Raw genomic sequence first — 18,282 nt, forward strand, 5'->3', positions numbered from 1 at the left:
GCTATAAACATGGGGGTGCATGTGTCCCTTCGAAACAGCACACCTGTGTCTCCTGGATAGATGCCTAGTAGTGCAATTGCTGGGTCGTAGGGTAGTTCTATTTTTAGTTTTTTGAGAAACCTCCATAATGTTGAAACTACATTTTAAAAAAGAATATTTCTTTGCCAAGCCAATTATAACATTTGTAAATCCTGTTACAAGTAGATATCACATGCCACATTCATTCTTTGAAGATTTCAGGTGGATTACTGACTAGTAATGCTAGGGAATATGCTAGGGAACATCAACTTAAATACAATTTATCATTAAAGAAATTAAACAAATGTTAATTAAATTCTGAACTCAGTACCCCATTTTGGTACCCTCAGTGAAAAAAAAAACAGTGTTTAAAATAGAAATACCCTATCACACCCCATTATACCAACCTCACAAAACCAATTCAGTAATAGTGCATTTTATTTCTGAAATATAAAAGTAATCCTTGGTGAGAGTCAAAAAATATATGGACATTCACAGAAAATAAACCACGAATAGCTTCTTCACATCTTCACACTAAGAAACACTCTCCATATCAGTACTTATCAAACTTTAATGTGCAATCACCTGGAAGCCTTGTTGAAATGTAGTTTCTACTTCAGAAGATCCAAGGTGGGGCTTTAAATTCTGAATTTCTAGCAGGTTCCTGGTACGCTCCCGCGATGGTAGAAATGTTCCACTAAACAGTCCAATATGCCAGCCACAGCCATGGATGGTTACTGAGCACTTAAAACGTGGCTAGAATGACTGGAGCACTGAATTTAAATTTTAACTTAATTTTTTTTAAGTTTGTTTGTTTGTTTGCTTATTTATTTATTTAGAGAGGGAATGAGTGTGGGAGGGGCAGAGAAAGGGAGAGAGACAGAATCCCAAGCAGGCCTCCAGCTGTCAGCACAAAGCTTCACATGGGGCTCGATCTCATGAACCATGAGATCATGACCTGAACCAAAATCAAAAGCTGGATGCTTAAACAACTGGAATTTTAACTTGATTTTAAGTTTAAAAGAGCCACATGCAGCTAGTGGATACAGTATTGGGACAGTGCAGCCTGAGATCCCACTTACATCCAAAATCTCCATCTCAATCATCCCCTCTGACCACAAACTGCTCAATTTCCAGCTCATTCAACCTAGTGTCACCATACCAACCATTACCCAATCCCTTCTGTCCTCTGCCCCTACCACCTCGTTATTACCCATCACACCTCCCATAATTTCCTCCTGAGTTATACCTCAAAGGCCTTTACTACAACACAAACTTGCCATGCTTAGATCCCTGGAATGCTTCCCTGAAGTCATATTCACCTGGCAAAACCTCAACTCTGTTTAAGCACGACTCTGCTTCCCCTGTAACTGGAACCAAAATAGTCTTAATACAGCTGGAAAAAAAGCTGCAACTAATAGTGACCTCACTTTCAGTTTACAGTTGTTAACATCTAGTGGGCCCTCAGACACCCCCCCACACTAATGTAGTTAATTCACTTTCTCTCTCTCAGAATAAGAGAAGAATATGTGGCATTTGCTCCTCTTCCCTCAAACCTCTAATAATACCTACTCTCATTCTAATACTTAGCGAATGACCTGAATTTCTTCTGAAAATGAAAATAATCAGAAGTCCTTTATCCTGCTACCACCAACTAAATCTACCCTTCTGCAGCCATGCTTATATATTCTGCCTTCTTTCCAGTAAAAATGGATGAATGGTTCCTTTTCTTAAGACCAACTGTAAACACCTGTCCAGGGGATCCCAGCACCTCTTATCTACTCAAGAACTCTGCTTCTTCTCTGCTCCCCTCCCTATCCTCCTTTCTCATTGTTTGGATGGACTGTCTCCATTAACATACAAAAAGTAACACCTTGCAAATTTAGAAACTCTTGATGCCAAGTCCTTTTCTGGCTACAAAATATTTCTCTGTTCACAGGAAAATAAAGTTTTTTGAAAGAGCTACCTATACTCACTATCTCTAGTTCCTGATTTCCCATTCTCTTTTCCATCAAGTTTACTTTTATACCTACTACTCCACTGAAACTATTTTCATCAAAGTCCCCAATGACCACCTTAACAAGTAAATGGTCAATTATGAAGCCTAATTTCAGGAACATCTGCACAGTTGATCATTCTGTCCTTGAAATACTTTCTCCAACTGACTTTCAAGATACCATATTCTCCTGATTATCTTCTTAATTTATGGCTATTCCATCTGTCTCCTTTGCTGGATCATCCTTTTCTTGCATACCTCTGTATGTTGGAATATTCCAGAGCTCCATTTTTTAGCCCCTCTTCCCTCACCCAACTCATTTCTGAGGTATCTCACCCAGTTTCTTGGTTTTAAATGATATATAATGTTGGTAACTCTCCAAGTGATGTACTCTAAAAATACCCTGACAACCCTGAGTTGATTTCTATACTAACTCAACTGTCAACTCAACATCTCCCCCTGAATGTCCAACAGACATCTCCAACTTAACATGTACAGACTTAACGCTTGATCCTCTATGTGTCCAGATCTTCTCTTCATCTAGACTTTCCCATCTCAAAACAAGGCACCACCATTAATTCTAGCTGTTCAAGCTAAAATGTAAGGATGTTACCTTCACATATCACATACAATTGATCAGCTAATTCTGATTGTAACAAATATGTACCAATCACCTCACCATTCCCACCACTACTACCTAGTCCAAGATGCCATTATGTCTTGTCTAGATTACTGCAAAAACATTCCAATTGTTCATCCTATATCCACTGTTGTCTGCCTACTACAAAATTTCACACGGCATCCAGAGTCACCTTTTTAAGGGTTATTCACCTCTTCAAGATTCCTCAGTGGTTTCCCATCATACTCAGGAAAGACTTCAGTTCCTTACCATGGCCTACAGACTCCTAAAATATCTGGGTTATGTTTCTGACCTCAGCTCCTACTACTCTCCACATCACGCTCCCTATTTTGCTCATGCTGATCTTCTGCCTGTACCTCAAACCTGGAAAGATGGTCTCTGCGTCAGTCCTTTAGAGTTACTGTGTTCCTGGATCTGGTACATTCTTCTCACAAATTTTCTCATTACATTCAGACCTCTGCTCAAACATAAGCTCTTTAAGAGATGCCTTCCCTGACCACTTCAGCTAAAAGAGCGTCCCTCAAACTATCTACCCTCTCATTTCTTTATATTTTTCCAGTACCATTTAGTTTGTCTGCCTTTCCCACCACCGTGGAAGCTCCACAGGAGCACGGACTCAACATATCTGCCTTGTCCACAAGTATACCTCCCTTGTATGGCAGACAATCAATTGATATTTTTGAGTGGATTAACGGATCTTCTTTCTTGAGGATCATCTTCCATCTTTAGAATTTCCCTCATACTGGACCCTTCAGTGAACTACCTGAGTATGACTTACATAGCCCTTGAACTCTCGATCTTCACATACAAGTCCTAACTAGAATGCTATCAACTTCAAGGATCATACAGTAGTAGCAGAAATACGTGAAATTTGGTTGCCTAAGTGCCTTGATGCAAAGTCACATCACTGTCTTTTCCTGTTGAAGGAATGTTTATTATCCCCAATTGATTACACTTATTTATTGACATTTTTCAGTAGCATGACCACATTGGCTTATACATTCTTAAAATGCAACAGATACTTCTTACTCCAAACAAATAGCCACTGACCTCAGTAAGGAATGTGTGAATTTTTTCTCCAGAGTAAATAGCTATAGCAGTTTCTTCCTTCGCCAGTGTCCTGAGAAAGTTTTTCAAAAAGCTGTTTTTCTGTGTAAGAAAAGCTGCCAAAATTCCTCTAGAAATAGCGGTGTTTTCTTCATTTATTTTCGATGTAGGATTATAAATAACTCCCAACCGACTATGAACACTTGTTTTCTGCAAAACACATTTATAGGTGGAAAAGATCGGTATCTCACATATCATTTTACAGCCGAACTTTTCTCTTTCCATTCGAGCTTGTTCACTTTAACACACAGCAGCCCTCACTGCAGAGGTCTTTCTATGTGGATGGTACTGAACGTGTACCTACTGACATAGCCAGAAAACAGTCACTTTAGGAACCCCGACTGCTTCACCTCTTTGTATAACGAGTCTTTTAGGAGATACTTTAACCACTTTTTGTATGTGAAATAACACATATAAAACAATACACGAAACAAAAATGTAGAATTCAGTGAGTTAACCCATAAAACTATAACCCAGGTCGAGAAACAGAGCATTGCCAGCAACCCAAAGACGTCTCTCAGACACCCTGCCAATGACTACACCTTTCCACTTTTCTAAAAACAACCACGATCCTGTTACTTATTTGTAGGATCATTCTTGCTTCTTCTTCTGGTTTATCACCTAAGTTTCATCATTAAACCTTTAACCTATTTTGAGCTTCATATAATCATACAGTATATATTCTTTCCTGCCTTGTTTCCACTTAACATAATGGTTGTGAGATTCATCAACACTGTTTTGTGTATCTTTAGTTGCTTTATTTTTTAGGACTGCATAGATTTCCACTGTATGAATATACTCTTTTATACATTCTATTGATGCTGGACATTGAAATTTTTTTTCAGGTTGGTAGTGTACAAACAGAGCATGAAGAATACATCATCACTCATGAACATGCGTTAGCTGAATCTAATTAAGTCAGACATAGCTTCCAGCGTAGAGGAGATATAAGGGCTAAGGGACAAGTTAAAAATACTGTAAGGAAAAAAAAAATCAGTGAAATTTGTAAGGTGGGATTTTTCTAAAAGGCAACCAGCTTGGTCTCTTTAAAAAGTCAATAGACAAAATGTGGATGGGACTGTTCTATAATAAAAGAAACTAATGAAACGTAACAATGAAACACATTTAGATCCTAGCTTGAAAAAAGAAAAGACATCTTTGTGCGAACAATTTAATGTAGGCTTAGTACTAGCAATGGGATAGTGGTATTGCAGTTATGTAAAATATCCTAATTCTTAGAAAATGCATATTAAAATACTAAGGGATGACGTATGCTGATTTCTGTGACTTACTTTAAAATGTATGTACTTTAAAATATATGCTGATTTCTGTGACTTACTTTAAAATGCAGACTATTCTGCCCTTCCTCCCCACTAACAACAGATAATCAGATAAAACAAATGTGGCAAGATGTTAAAATTATAGAATCTAGGTGTTAGGTATATAAGTGTTCATTATGTTAGTCTCTTAAAGTTTGTGTAGCTATGAAAAGAAAACATGGCCTCCAAAAAACAGACTCAGAGAGAGAGAAGGAGAGACCCCAGTGAGAGAAAGGCAAAAGTTAAAAGCAAGCTGGCTGAAATGAAAATGAGAGAGGCTCAAAATATAATACTGGAAAGAATAAAAATAAGAATTGATACTGCAGATAATTCAATTAATGAACCAGATCAAGAGTTAGCAAATGACAGCCTGTGGGTGAAATCCCATCTGGAGCGTGTTTTTACATGGTCCTCCAGGCAAAAAAACGTGAGGTGGAATGAGAGATCGGCCATGGGTTTAACAGAGAGAGAGACTCAGAGAAGGAGAGAGATGAAAAGAGCTGTCCTGGGATCACACTCATCCCTGAGGTTCCGGAAAACTGCATCTGTGTTACAGTGGCCCCACTCAGGGTAATGAGAATGGGACAGGGGGCACACTGAAGGCATTCCCTAAACAAATACTGCTAAATAAAAAGGTACTCTGACCCAGGGGCAACTGCTAGGAAGTCAAGTTTAAAAATAATATTAAAGTCCTTCTCGGCAGTCTGGAAGACCAAACCAAAGGTTGAATCTTCTCAGGAGTCATCAGGGAAATTCCAAGATACTATTCCACTGTGAATGTGGGGCAAAATCATAAAATCTCTAACCTGGAAAGCAGCCTTTAAATCAAGCAGACATCCAACAGTAAAGCGTGAACATCTAACTGCCTGGGGGTATTTAAGTATAAACTTTGAACAATAATTGGCTTTTGCTGACTCAGAGGCAGTCTCCAGGAAATCAAGATCAAAGATAAAAACAAGGGAAAAAGTCTGAGCAGGAACATCAGAGAAAAACAATGAGAGGGAGATAGACTAGAGAGAGAGTTCGGTCATATCACTAAACAAACAAATGACTAAACAGTCCAGGTGATGAAGTGGTATGGGATCCAAATGTGCTCCAGTGTATTATCTAAAATGTTTGGTTTTCAGTAAAAGATTATGAGATATGCAGTGAAAGAGGACAGTATGATTTATACTAAGGAAAAATACCAAGCATCAGAAACTATCTTTGAGGGACCTTAGATGATGGACTTAACAGACATACACGTATCTTCAAAGAACTAAAGGAAACCATGCTTAAAGAGTTAAAGGAAGGTACAACAACTTATTACACTGGTGATAATAACAAAGCAATAGAAATTATAAAGAAGAACCAAATGGAAACTCTGGAATTGGAAAGTACAATCACTGAAATGAAAAATTCACTAGTGGGGTTCAATAGATTTGACTTGGCAGAAGGATCACTGAATTTAAAGATAAATCAACAGAGCTATAGTCTGAAAAATAGAATGTAAAAAGAACTAAAATGATCAGATTCTCAGAGAAATGTGGGACACCATTAAACATACCAATATGTGCATAATGGGAGAGCCACATACATTGGAACTACTGGGAAAAGGCAATCTGTCAGCCTCGCAAAGAACACGCTACCAAAAATTCTTGAGAAGAGACAGAAGGCAGAGGTGATGTACTCCACAGACCTCAAACACCCCTTTTTGAATGTGCTGGTCTGCAGGGCTTGAATGAAGCCAGAATGTGTTCTGAGACTGCCTAACATGACATGAAAATTCTCCCAACTGATGTTATTATGTTTCGTCTAAAATGTATTAACTATTCTTGATGTGGTAGTGCCCCTCCAAGATGGCCCCCGATGATCCCTACTTCTTTATACTTGTGCTTCCATATTGTTCCTCCTCATACTGGATAGGAGCGATCTGTGTCATCAATAGGATATTATGGAAGCACAGTGTGTGACTTTTGAGGCCAGATCATAAAACACACTGTGGCTTCTGTCTCTTTAGCACTCACTCTAGGGAAAGCCCGCTGTCACGTTGTGTGGACACTTAGCAATGCTAAAATGGGGTCTATGTGGCAACGGAATGAGATGTTCCGTGAAGAGCCAGTGACAAACTGAGGCCCCCTGCCAGCAGCCACGCAAGCCCTCTTAGCAGCTGATGCTCTGGTTCCAGTCAAGTCTTCAGACAACTGCTGCCAGAGTCCTGACTGCACCCTCACAAGAAACCCTGAGCCACAGCCACTCGGCCAAGTCACTCTTGAATTCTTAAACCCCAGACACTCTGAGAAAATGTTTATTGTTTTTAAACCATTAAGTTATGGGGTAATTTGTTATCAGCACTAAATTTACACTTAGCTAATGGAAAACAAACAATTTCATAAAATACTTTGAGTTACGTTTTGTAGGTGTTTTTAATCTAGACAAACTTTTATGCTCCCTTAGAAATATGGAAGGTTATAGAAGAGTATTTTTAAAAAATGTTTATTTACCTTAATGAGAGAGAGTGTGAGTGGGGGAGGGACAGAGAGAGAGAGAGGTGGGGATAGGGGAGGCTCTGTGCTGATAGCAGCCAGCCCGTGCGGGGCTCCAGTGCACAAACCAGATCATGACCTGAGCCAAAGTTGGATACTCAACTGACTGAGCCACCCAGGTGCCCCATAAAAGAGTATTTTTAAATAAATATAGAAATGTATACTATCGAAGTATATTGGTTTGCAATTCTCTAATAACAAAAAAAAATTAAGGTTGACTTAAGGCTTAAAATACTCTTCAGTGAAAATTTATTTTCTTTTTCTTAAATATTCAGAGAAAGAAAGTGCTGCCTGACTATGTGATGGAAAACTGCTCTTACAAACTGCTTTTGGTAAAAACTAGATTTGGTGTCATTGATGTAATGGTAGGGTCTGGACCATTCACTCTGTTTTAACAGCCTATTTATAACTACTATGTCTTAGTTCCAGCTGCTACAACAAAGTACCCATAGACAGGGTGGTTTATAAACAACTGAAATGTACTTCCTACAGTTCTGGAACTGGGAATCTGAGATCAGGGTGCCAGCACGGTCAGGTCCTGGTGAGGACCCTCTTCTGGGCTGCAGACTACGGATCTGTCCATGTATCTACACATGATGGACAGAGAGTGAAGTAGGCTCTCTGACCTCTTCTGACAAGGGCACTGATCCCATTCATCACCCAATTCCTTCCTAAAGGTCGCACCTCCAAATGCCACTGCACTACAGATTAGATTTGAACATCTGAATTTTATGGGAGACACAAACATTCAGTGCATACACATTGCAGACAAGTATATGTCTAATAGCAAGGGCAAGCAGGAACACACAGGTCTGAATCATGGACGACTTGCAGGGTTTTCTTTTCCTGGTCAAATCTGCCTATTGTACATGGAGACTGAATTTGAGTTCCCGTTTTCGCCTCCTTATCAACAAGGTGAAGGACTTAAAACATTAACGTGGAGGGGAATAAGATTTAATGCATGTTCTTCATTTGGCTTTCTCAAAATTAACAACAAATTATAAAATTTTTGTGGTAAGAGTATCTAAATACTCACCATGTGCTTTAATGCATTAAAAAGTAGTTTTCGCCCAGATGGTTTGTCAAAATCAGCAATAATCCAGAGAGTAACTGAAGAAATTACATCATCATCTGAAAGTATCAAATAGTTTAGTCAAGCTGCCTCTTTTTAAAATTAAACTAAAAGCAGGGGACATTTCCAGCTAACAAAATACATTAAAAAGTATTAAGCTAATTTTTTGAAAATAAGAAAATATTGCTAAAGATTATACACACACACACACACACACACACGCTGACAGGCATATAAAAACACTAGAAGAGTGCTATATAAGCTTTAAATAAACTCGGATACCAAAAAGTAAGAATAGTCTCTAAGGGACATACCTGTGGAATACTTTTATTAGTAGACAAAAGTTGTATTATACTTATGTTTTCGGAATTGGCGAGCAAAATGGTCTTCCAGCTACAGCTATGTATTTTTTTAAAATTGAGAATTATACCCCACATAGATGTAAAACTAGATACAATAAAGCTTATTAATAGATACTAAAAACAGCAATATTAGCTTACAATTCATTTATTCCCAAACCTCTATTATTAACTTGGTCTAATTCACATTACCTGTGCCATCAACATTAATACAATTCTTTTTTTCAGAAAAATTTGAAAATTTGGAAACCACAAGGAGAAACAATTTTTAGTTCTGAAGTCACAGTTAAATGGGTTTAATTTCATCTAGGCTCTGTATGCATCACCTGTACACTTGTCTAGCCATCATTAAAACCTACACAAAAGCTAGTCCTTTAGATCACATAACCTACTTGAAACAATTATAAAACGTTTGCCAGACCAAAAACTTACCCCTGAATAGATGTGAGGCCACCATTACTACCACACTCAGTGATATCTAACTATATGAAAACTATAACAGAAAGAGGGCTGACATTGAATTCACATTGAAGCAATTTAAGTGTGAGGCAGTAGCAGCACATTCTTTTCAAAGAAGAAAGGTAAAGAATTCTAACGCCTTTTTAAGGTCAGCACTTTCACCATCATAGTTAGTAAACTGAGAACTATTTCAAAGTGCTAAGTAAATTTCTCACAACTCCATCAGTTCTTTACACGTTTATATAAATGCCAAGCAAAAGGAAATTGGGTGTTTCCCAGTTAACATTCTTTTAAATTGCTAGAGATTTAAGCAAAGGCCATTAATTATAGGCTAACTTATTCTGATGCCCAGAAGGAATTTTTGAAATACACCTCAGAACCTGAAAAATAGACTTCTCCTATTTTTATTCCTTGTTTCTGTTTCCTTTTCCCTTCACTTGTCACAGTCAGGACCTTATTCTGCCATAACATAGAACTGCATTGTATTTTATTATTTGTTGGATTTCTTGGAGACAGACCACTTTATGAACATAAAATCTGGGATCTGTTAGGAAGTAATTCTGGGGCCATCTGATCCAATCTTGATTCCATGGCATTCTAAAAACCTGGCTGGGTGGCCTCTGCTTAAAACTCTCTCTATAAAAATATATCCCTTACTATGAAGTTCATTTTATCTTTAGATCACTCTCATACACTGAGACAAAACTCAGTCTTCTTTTATCTTTCACATATTGGCTCTCATTTTTCTCTCTAGAGCAAAGATCATCAAATAAAACAAAGCAAAACCGAACCAGCTGAACTCCAACTATCCTTGTCTATTTCGAATAGGTCACTGTACTCTAACAAGGCTTGGCTCCACCATCGACTTCCCTGTCCAGGCTAAATGTGTATTTCCCAGTACATTCCTGTATCGGTCTCCCTTCTTTTCTTATAATCACCAATGTAAACAAAAATCCAGAAGTTTAATCAGAGGGTAGAACTACTTCTCCTCTGATCTGGGAATTACACTTATAAGACACGAGGTTACACAGTCTGGAAAGTCTTTTATCACTTTCTTAAAAAGGTGAAAAGTGGAACAGCTTGCTTTAAGAAAAGGCAAAAAACCAAGATGAGCCCCTGAACATATAACTAGGGTAGAAGATATTTTCCTAGCACAATCCTTGTATCCTAAAAAACTACAAACTCTGAAACTGAAAACCAGACCTCTAGTCAAATGGCAACATACAAAGTCATTATGCAAACACCTCACTAAAATTGCAAATTTTGCTACTTTAGGAATAAAGTCAGGAAAATAAAATATGCTCATTACCTTCTTGGGTTAAATAATACATGTTCTTTGCTATTACAGCACTCTTATCTTGCGAATCCAAGAAAAAGAACGTAGAGAAATCTTCAACATCAGCAGTTACTGAAAATTTTCATATTAAATGTTAAATAACCACTTAATAAAACATGCACAACTCAGTAAGCATTTGTAGAAAGTATATGGATCATTTTACCTGATGTGGATATTAAATTAAGGTACTGCCATTTAGCATGCAAAATCAAAGGATTTATACGGGGTACAACATTATTCTTATCCATAAGGAAATCAACCGCATTTGTTCGATCATTTAATCGACCCTGAAACAACAAAAATATTACTTAGGTAACACAGATAATTTATAGGCATATGTTCTAAAGTTATGCACAGAATATACTTACAGGCTAATCTAAAATAAATAAATAAATAAATAAATAAATAAATAAATAAATAATTTAGGCAATTAGGATTCATACAATAAACTTTACATTTACAACAAATATTCCTGTAAATACCTGAATTTTTTTCCAATTAAGCATTTCTGATGTAATTATCCACAGATAAACTTAGTTAATTATTACTTTTAAATTCGTTACTAAGTGATCAGGATGGAAACTTTTGCTACAGAAAGTTGTTTTAATGCAAAAAATCATTTATAAAAATATCATCTATCATGTACTTCCTCATAAATGCTTACCTACCATAAAAACGTCCCTCTGTAAATATACCGTCGCGTCCATCATTCTGCGAAGAACGGCCATTTCTAGTTCTTTCATACTGAGCTCTTCAAGCTTAAAGGATTCTCCGTTATAAAGAGCTTGAGGCAAAGGACCCAGGCCAGTCATCTTATAAAAGCTTGCTCCCACCTATTTAGTTCAAAAAATATCAGAGTTAAACTGAAAAACGTCTGTCTGGAAAAGAAATGCATATGTAAAAGAAGGGACGGGCATTGGCGCATTTTGATACGCCACAGGAAAAAAAGGTTAATTGTGCTAATTTCATTTGTCCTTTCCGAACATTATTTAAAGCAAAGTAATCTACCTACGGAGCAAGAATCAGGAAGCTTTTCCTGTAAAGGGCCAGCTAGCACACATCGCAGCCTCTGTGGGCCATCCAGTCTCCGTCTCCACTACTCAGCTCTGATGCTGTAGTGTAGCAGGGGTATACACCGATGCAGGGATGTGGGGCTACCTCCCAAGAAAACTGTATATGTAAAAGAGGCAGTGGGAGGGCAGGATGTGCTGACCCCTGTGCACAGTATAACATTAAAAAACATACCATTTATCTGGATCAGAGATTCATTCAGCCCTGCATGCATTTGTTTCATTAACAATTTTTGAATTCATGCCATCGGCATTAAACAAGACGCTGTGAATACAAAGCTGAAAGTCGGCCCTCAAGGGATTCACACAGACACGGCCAAAACAGAGGCACATGCCAGGTTCTGCGGCAGCCAGGAAGAAAACTCGGGGATGGAGAGGAGGGGGTCAGAGAAGCCTCTGGGAAGGGGTGACAGGGAAAGTCTTAAAGGGTGAGTAAACATTTGCTGGGAAGATAAAGTGGGAGAAGTGCATGTGAAGACAGGAAGTGGGGGGAAGAGAACACAGCCTCAGGCAACTGCAAGTTATTTTCTTTTTTTTTTTAATATATGAAATTTATTGTCGAATTGGTTTCCATACAACACCCAGTGCTCATCCCAAAAGACGCCCTCTTCAATACCCATCACCCCCTTCCCCTCCCTCCCACCCCCCACAAACCCTCAGTTTGTTCTCAGTTTTTAAGAGTCTCTTATGCTTTGGCTCTCTCCCACTCTAACCTCTTTTTTTTTTTCCTTCCCCTCCCCCATGGGTTTCTGTGAAGTTTCTCAGGATCCACATAAGAGTGAAAACATACGGTATCTGTCTTTCTCTGTATGGCTTATTTCACTTAGCATCACACTCTCCATTTCCAACCACGTTGCTACAAAGGGCCGTATTTCATTCTTTCTCATTGCCACGTAGTACTCCATTGTGTATATAAACCACCATTTCTTTATCCATTCATCAGTTGATGGACATTTAGGCTCTTTCCATAATTTGGCTATTGTTGAGAGTGCTGCTATAAACATTGGGGTACAAGTGCCCCTATGCCTCAGTACTCCTGTATCCCTTGGGTAAATTCCTAGCAGTGCTACTGCTGAGTCATAGGGTAGGTCTATTTTTAATTTTTTGAGGAACCTCCACACTGTCTTCCAGAGAAGCTGCACCAGTTTTCATTCCCACCAACAGTGCAAGAGGGTTCCCGTTTCTCCACATCCTCTCCAGCATCTAGTCTCCTGATTTGTTCATCTTGGCTACTCTGACTGGCGTGAGGTGATACCTGAGTGTGGTTTTGATTTGTATTTCCCTGATGAGGAGCGACGTTGAGCATCTTTTCATGTGCCTGTTGGCCATCCGGATGTCTTCTTTAGAGAAGTGTCTATTCATGTTTTCTGCCCATTTCTTCACTGGATTATTTGTTTTTCAGGTGCAGAGTTTGGTGAGCTCTTTGTAGATTTTGGATACTAGCCCTTTATCCGATATGTCATTTGCAAATATCTTTTCCCATTCCGTTGGTTGCCTTTTAGTTTTGTTGATTATTTCCTTTGTTTGCAGAAGCTTTTTTATCTTCATGAGGTCCCAGTAGTTCATTTTTGCTTTTAATTCCCTTGCCTTTGGGGACGTGTCAAGTAAGAAATTGCTACGGCTGAGGTCAGAGAGGTCTTTTCCTGCTTTCTCCTCTAGGGTTTTGATGGTTTCCTGTCTCACATTCAGGTCCTTTTCCCATTTTGAGTTTATTTTTGTGAATGGTGTGAGAAAGTGGTCTAGTTTCAACCTTCTGCATGTTGCTGTCCAGTTCTCCCAGCACCATTTGTTAAAGAGGCTGTCTTTTTTCCATTGGATGTTCTTTCCTGCTTTGTCAAAGACTAGTTGGCCATACTTTTGTGGGTCTAGTTCTGGGGTTTCTATTCTACTCCATTGGTCTATGTGTCTGTTTTTGTGCCAATACCATGCTGTCTTGATGATCACAGCTGTTGTAGAGGCTAAAGTCTGGGATTGTGATGCCTCCCGCTTTGGTCTTCAAAATTACTTTGGCTATTCGGGGCCTTTTGTGGTTCCATATGAATTTCAGGATTGCTTGTTCTAGCTTCGAGAAGAATGCTGGTGCAATTTTGATTGGGATTGCATTGAATGTGTAGATAGCTTTGGGTAGTATTGACATTTTGACAATATTTATTATTCCAACCCATGAGCATGGAATGTTTTTCCATTTCTTTATATCTTCTTCAATTTCCTTCATAAACTTTCTATAGTTTTCAGCATACAGATCTTTTACATCTTTGGTTAGGTTTATTCCTAGGTATTTTATGCTTCTTGGTGCAATTGTGAATGGGATCAGTTTCTTTATTTGTCTTTCTGTTGCTTCATTATTAGTGTATAAGAATGCAACTGATTTCTGTACATTGATTTTGTATCTTGCAACTTTGCTGAATTCATGTATCAGTTCTAGCAGACTTTTGGTGGAGTCTATCGGAATTTCCATGTATATCATGTCATCTACAAAAAGTGAAAGCTTAACTTCATCTTGCCAATTTTGATGCCTTTGATTTCCTTTTGTTGTCTGATTGCTGATGCTAGAACTTGCAACATTTTGTTAAACAACAGCAGTGAGAGTGGACATCCCTGTCATGTTCCTGACCTCAGGGAAAAAGCTCTCAGTTTTTCCCCATTGAGGATGATGATAGCTGTGGGCTTTTCATAAATGGCTTTTATGATATTTAAGTATGTTCCTTTTATCCCCACTTTCTCAAGGGTTTTTATTAAGAAAGGATGCTGAATTTTGTCAAATGCTTTTTCTGCATCGATTGATAGGATCATATGGTTCTTTTCTTTTATTAATGTGATGTATCATGTTGATTGATTTGCGAATGTTGAACCAGCCCTGCATCCCAGGAATGAATCCCACTTGATCATGGTGAATAATTCTTTTTATATGCTGTTGAATTTGATTTGCTAGTATCTTATTGAGAATTTTTGCATCCATATTCATCAGGGATATTGGCCTGTAGTTCTTTTTTTTTTTTTTTTTTTTTACTGGGTCTCTGTCTGGTTTAGGAATCAAAGTAATACTGGCTTCATAGAATGAGTCTGGAAGTTTTCCTTCCCTTTCTATTTTTTGGAATAGCTTGAGAAGGACAGGTATTATCTCTGCTTTAAACGTCTGGTAGAACTCCCCTGGGAAGCCATCTGGTCCTGGACTCTTATTTATTGGGAGATTTTTGATAACTGATTCAATTTCTTCGCTGGTTATGGGTCTGCTCAAGCTTTCTATTTCCTCCTGATTGAGTTTTGGAAGCGTGTGGGTGTTTAGGAATTTGTCCATTTCTTCCAGGTTGTCGGCATATAATTTTTCATAGTATTCCCTGATAACTGCTTGTATCTCTGAGGGATTGGTTGTAATAACTCCACTTTCATTCATGATTTTATCTATTTGGGTCATCTCCCTTTTCTTTTTGAGAAGCCTAGCTAGAGGTTTATCAATTTTATTTTTTCAAAAAACCAACTCTTGGTTTCGTTGATCTGCTCTACAGTTTTTTGATTCTATATTGTTTATTTCTGCTCTGATCTTTATTATTTCTCTTCTTCTGCTGGGTTTAGGGTGTCTTTGCTGTTCTGCTTCTATTTCCTTTAGGTGTGCTGTTAGATTTTGTATTTGGGATTTTTCTTGTTTCTTGAGATAGGCCTGGATTGCAATGTATTTTCCTCTCAGGACTGCCTTCGCTGCATTCCAAAGCGTTTGGATTGTTGTATTTTCATTTTCGTTTGTTTCCATATATTTTTAAATTTCTTCTCTAATTGCCTGGTTGACCCATTCATTCTTTAGTAGGGTGTTCTTTAACCTCCATGCTTTTGGAGGTTTTCCAGACTTTTTTCTGTGGTTGATTTCAAGCTTCATAGCATTGTGGTCTGGAAGTATGCATGGTATGATCTCAATTCTTGTATACTTATGAAGGGTTGTTTTGTGACCCAGTATGTGATCTTGGAAAATGTTCCATGTGCACTCGAGAAGAAAGTATATTCTGTTGCTTTGGGTAAAGGGGGATCCTGTGAGACAAAGTACCAGAGACATCGCTACAAGCATGAAACCTACAGACATCACAATGACTCTAAACCCATATCTTTCTGTAACACTGAATGTAAATGGACTAAATGCGCCAACCAAAAGACATAGGGTATCAGAATGGATAAAAAAACAAGACCCATCTATTTGCTGTCTACAAGAGACTCATTTTAGACCTGAGGACACCTTCAGATTGAAAGTGAGGGGATGGAGAACTATTTATCATGCTATTGGAAGTCAAAAGAAAGCTGGAGTAGCCATACTTGTATCAGACAAACTAGACTTTAAGTTAAAGGCTGTAACAAGAGATGAAGAAGGGCATTACATAATAATTACAGGGCCTATCCATCAGGAAAAGCTAACAATTATAAATGTCTATGCGCTGAATATGGGAACCCCCAAAATATATAAAACAATTACTCACAAACATAAGCAACCTTATTGATAAGAATGTGGTAATGACAGGGGACTTTAACACTCCACTTACAACAATGGATAGATCATCTAGACACACGGTCCATAAGGAAACAAGGGCCCTGAATGACTTGACAGATATATTTAGAACTGCAAGTAATTTTCTGTGTCTATGGTGGGGAGAGTTCTGTGTGTGGGAGCAGTGAGATACGGGACAGAGGCCAGCTCCTGAAGGCGCTCAACATCTGCATTTTACCTTGGGAATGACAGAAGTTACTAACCAATTCATCTGCTATTCACAACTATGTATTATTATAGCTACCATCATTGCTAACATTCTCATAATTACTCTGTGAAGCTAAGTACTACCATTACATCCATTTTACAGATGCTGAAACACACACGCAGAGATGAAATCACCTCCAGGGCCACCACGCGGCTACTGCATTTCATTTAATTTTTTCTTTTTCAAGTTTTTATTTAAATTCCAGTCAGTTTAACATACAGTGTAGTATTAGTTTCAGGTACAGAATTTAGTAATTCATCCTGTACATACAATTCCCAGTGCCCATCCCAACAAGTGCCCTCCTTAATGCCCATCACCCATTTACTGGGCACTTACTGTGTATTAGGCTTATGAGTGCACATAAATAAAATGCAAATTCTGTCCTAAGGGAACTCATAGCTTAACAGAGGAAGAGATGGACCCATTAAAAACAAGTGTGAGTATAGCACCCAGGGGTTCCAAGGAGGGCATGGTCAGTTCCATCTAAGAAGAGGGTAAATACTGGTAAGTAATAGGATCAGGTGTGCTTATTTAAAAAAAAGACCACAGCAGCAACAGTGAGAAGGAAAGACGTGGGAGAACACGCCCTGGGAGTGTCCCTCATGAACCACAACAATAGCATGGGAAAGAGAGCAAAAGCAGAACAGAAATCAGGGGTGATGGGCAAGGAGAGAACAAGGCAGTTTCTGAGACATTCAGCTGGCTGGCTGGCCGGAACATAACCCTGTACTGTTTGGGATGGTAGGAGCGAAGCAGTGGGTTAGGATGGCCATCAGGCTTCTTGCACAGGTGGCCAGGGTGAATGATGATGCTACCCTGTAGGACAGGCATAAAGAAGAACAAAATGGGGTAACAAGGAAGATGATGGGCGTGGTTTTAGATGCTTTTGATTCAGGATCCTTACGGGCAATCAACCAGGTATGGGTATGTCTCTGCTGGAAATGCAAGCCCTCTTCTGATTTACTCCATGATTTCTAATTAGGCCACCCGCCCATTCCAAAAGCTTTAAGTACCACAAATAAGCCAATGACACTGAATTTTATATTTTTAGCCCTGTAAGAACAAGTTGCCAAACAGGGACTTAACACCTAATCTAACTGCAGCTTCAGTCTCCCTCAGAAAATTTTCCATCAGATCAGTACCAATGAGTCTGTCACAAGGGCAGAGAAGTAGTCTCCATATTAACCCCCCTGCTTTTCCCCTAAGGGAAAGCCTCCTTGCCCAAAACAATCCTTTTCTTTTGCTAATAACGTTCCTGCCCCACCTCCATCTCTAAAAATCTTTCCACTTAGTGTAACTCCTCAGATCATCCTTCAGTTTGCTAGAGGGGATGCTGTCCTATTCATGAGCATTAAAAAAAAAAAAAAAAAAAAAAAAAAGCCATTTAGATCCTTAAAAGTTACTCGGTTGAATTTGTGTCATTTAACAGATTTGGTGGCAGCAACGGGGTCCAAAGTGAACTTTGCCAGCATTTGGGGGCAAGAAACACAGGTGTAGGAGTCGCAAACCCTTTGAGCTCCTGGTCTTTCTTGCCACTTCTAAGAGCTGTGGGTCAGTTCGTGTCAGTTCTCTCTTCTGAAAGACAGACAATCCCATACACTGTGCCCTCCAGCGACTGACTCAAAATGATGGAGTGCTCTTTCAA

At 38.7% G+C, this 18,282-nt stretch overlaps 1 protein-coding gene across 2 annotated transcripts in view; it reads right to left on the reverse strand.

Annotated features, from left to right (window-relative positions):
- The window catches only part of UGGT2 (UDP-glucose glycoprotein glucosyltransferase 2), a 186,989-nt gene that overhangs the window by 62,103 nt on the left and 106,604 nt on the right, over window positions 1-18,282 (reverse strand). For both annotated transcript variants that reach the window (XM_027065110.2, XM_053217215.1), the window contains 5 exons: window positions 11,500-11,664; window positions 10,995-11,118; window positions 10,805-10,903; window positions 8,642-8,736; window positions 3,705-3,911 (listed from right to left, as the gene is read on the reverse strand). In XM_027065110.2, coding sequence (XP_026920911.2) covers window positions 3,705-3,911; window positions 8,642-8,736; window positions 10,805-10,903; window positions 10,995-11,118; window positions 11,500-11,664 — 690 coding nt within the window. The remainder of the gene's footprint in view (window positions 1-3,704; window positions 3,912-8,641; window positions 8,737-10,804; window positions 10,904-10,994; window positions 11,119-11,499; window positions 11,665-18,282) is intronic.

This window comes from Acinonyx jubatus, chromosome A1 (genome assembly GCF_027475565.1).
Source record: "Acinonyx jubatus isolate Ajub_Pintada_27869175 chromosome A1, VMU_Ajub_asm_v1.0, whole genome shotgun sequence".
Classification (NCBI taxonomy): domain Eukaryota; kingdom Metazoa; phylum Chordata; class Mammalia; order Carnivora; family Felidae; genus Acinonyx; species Acinonyx jubatus.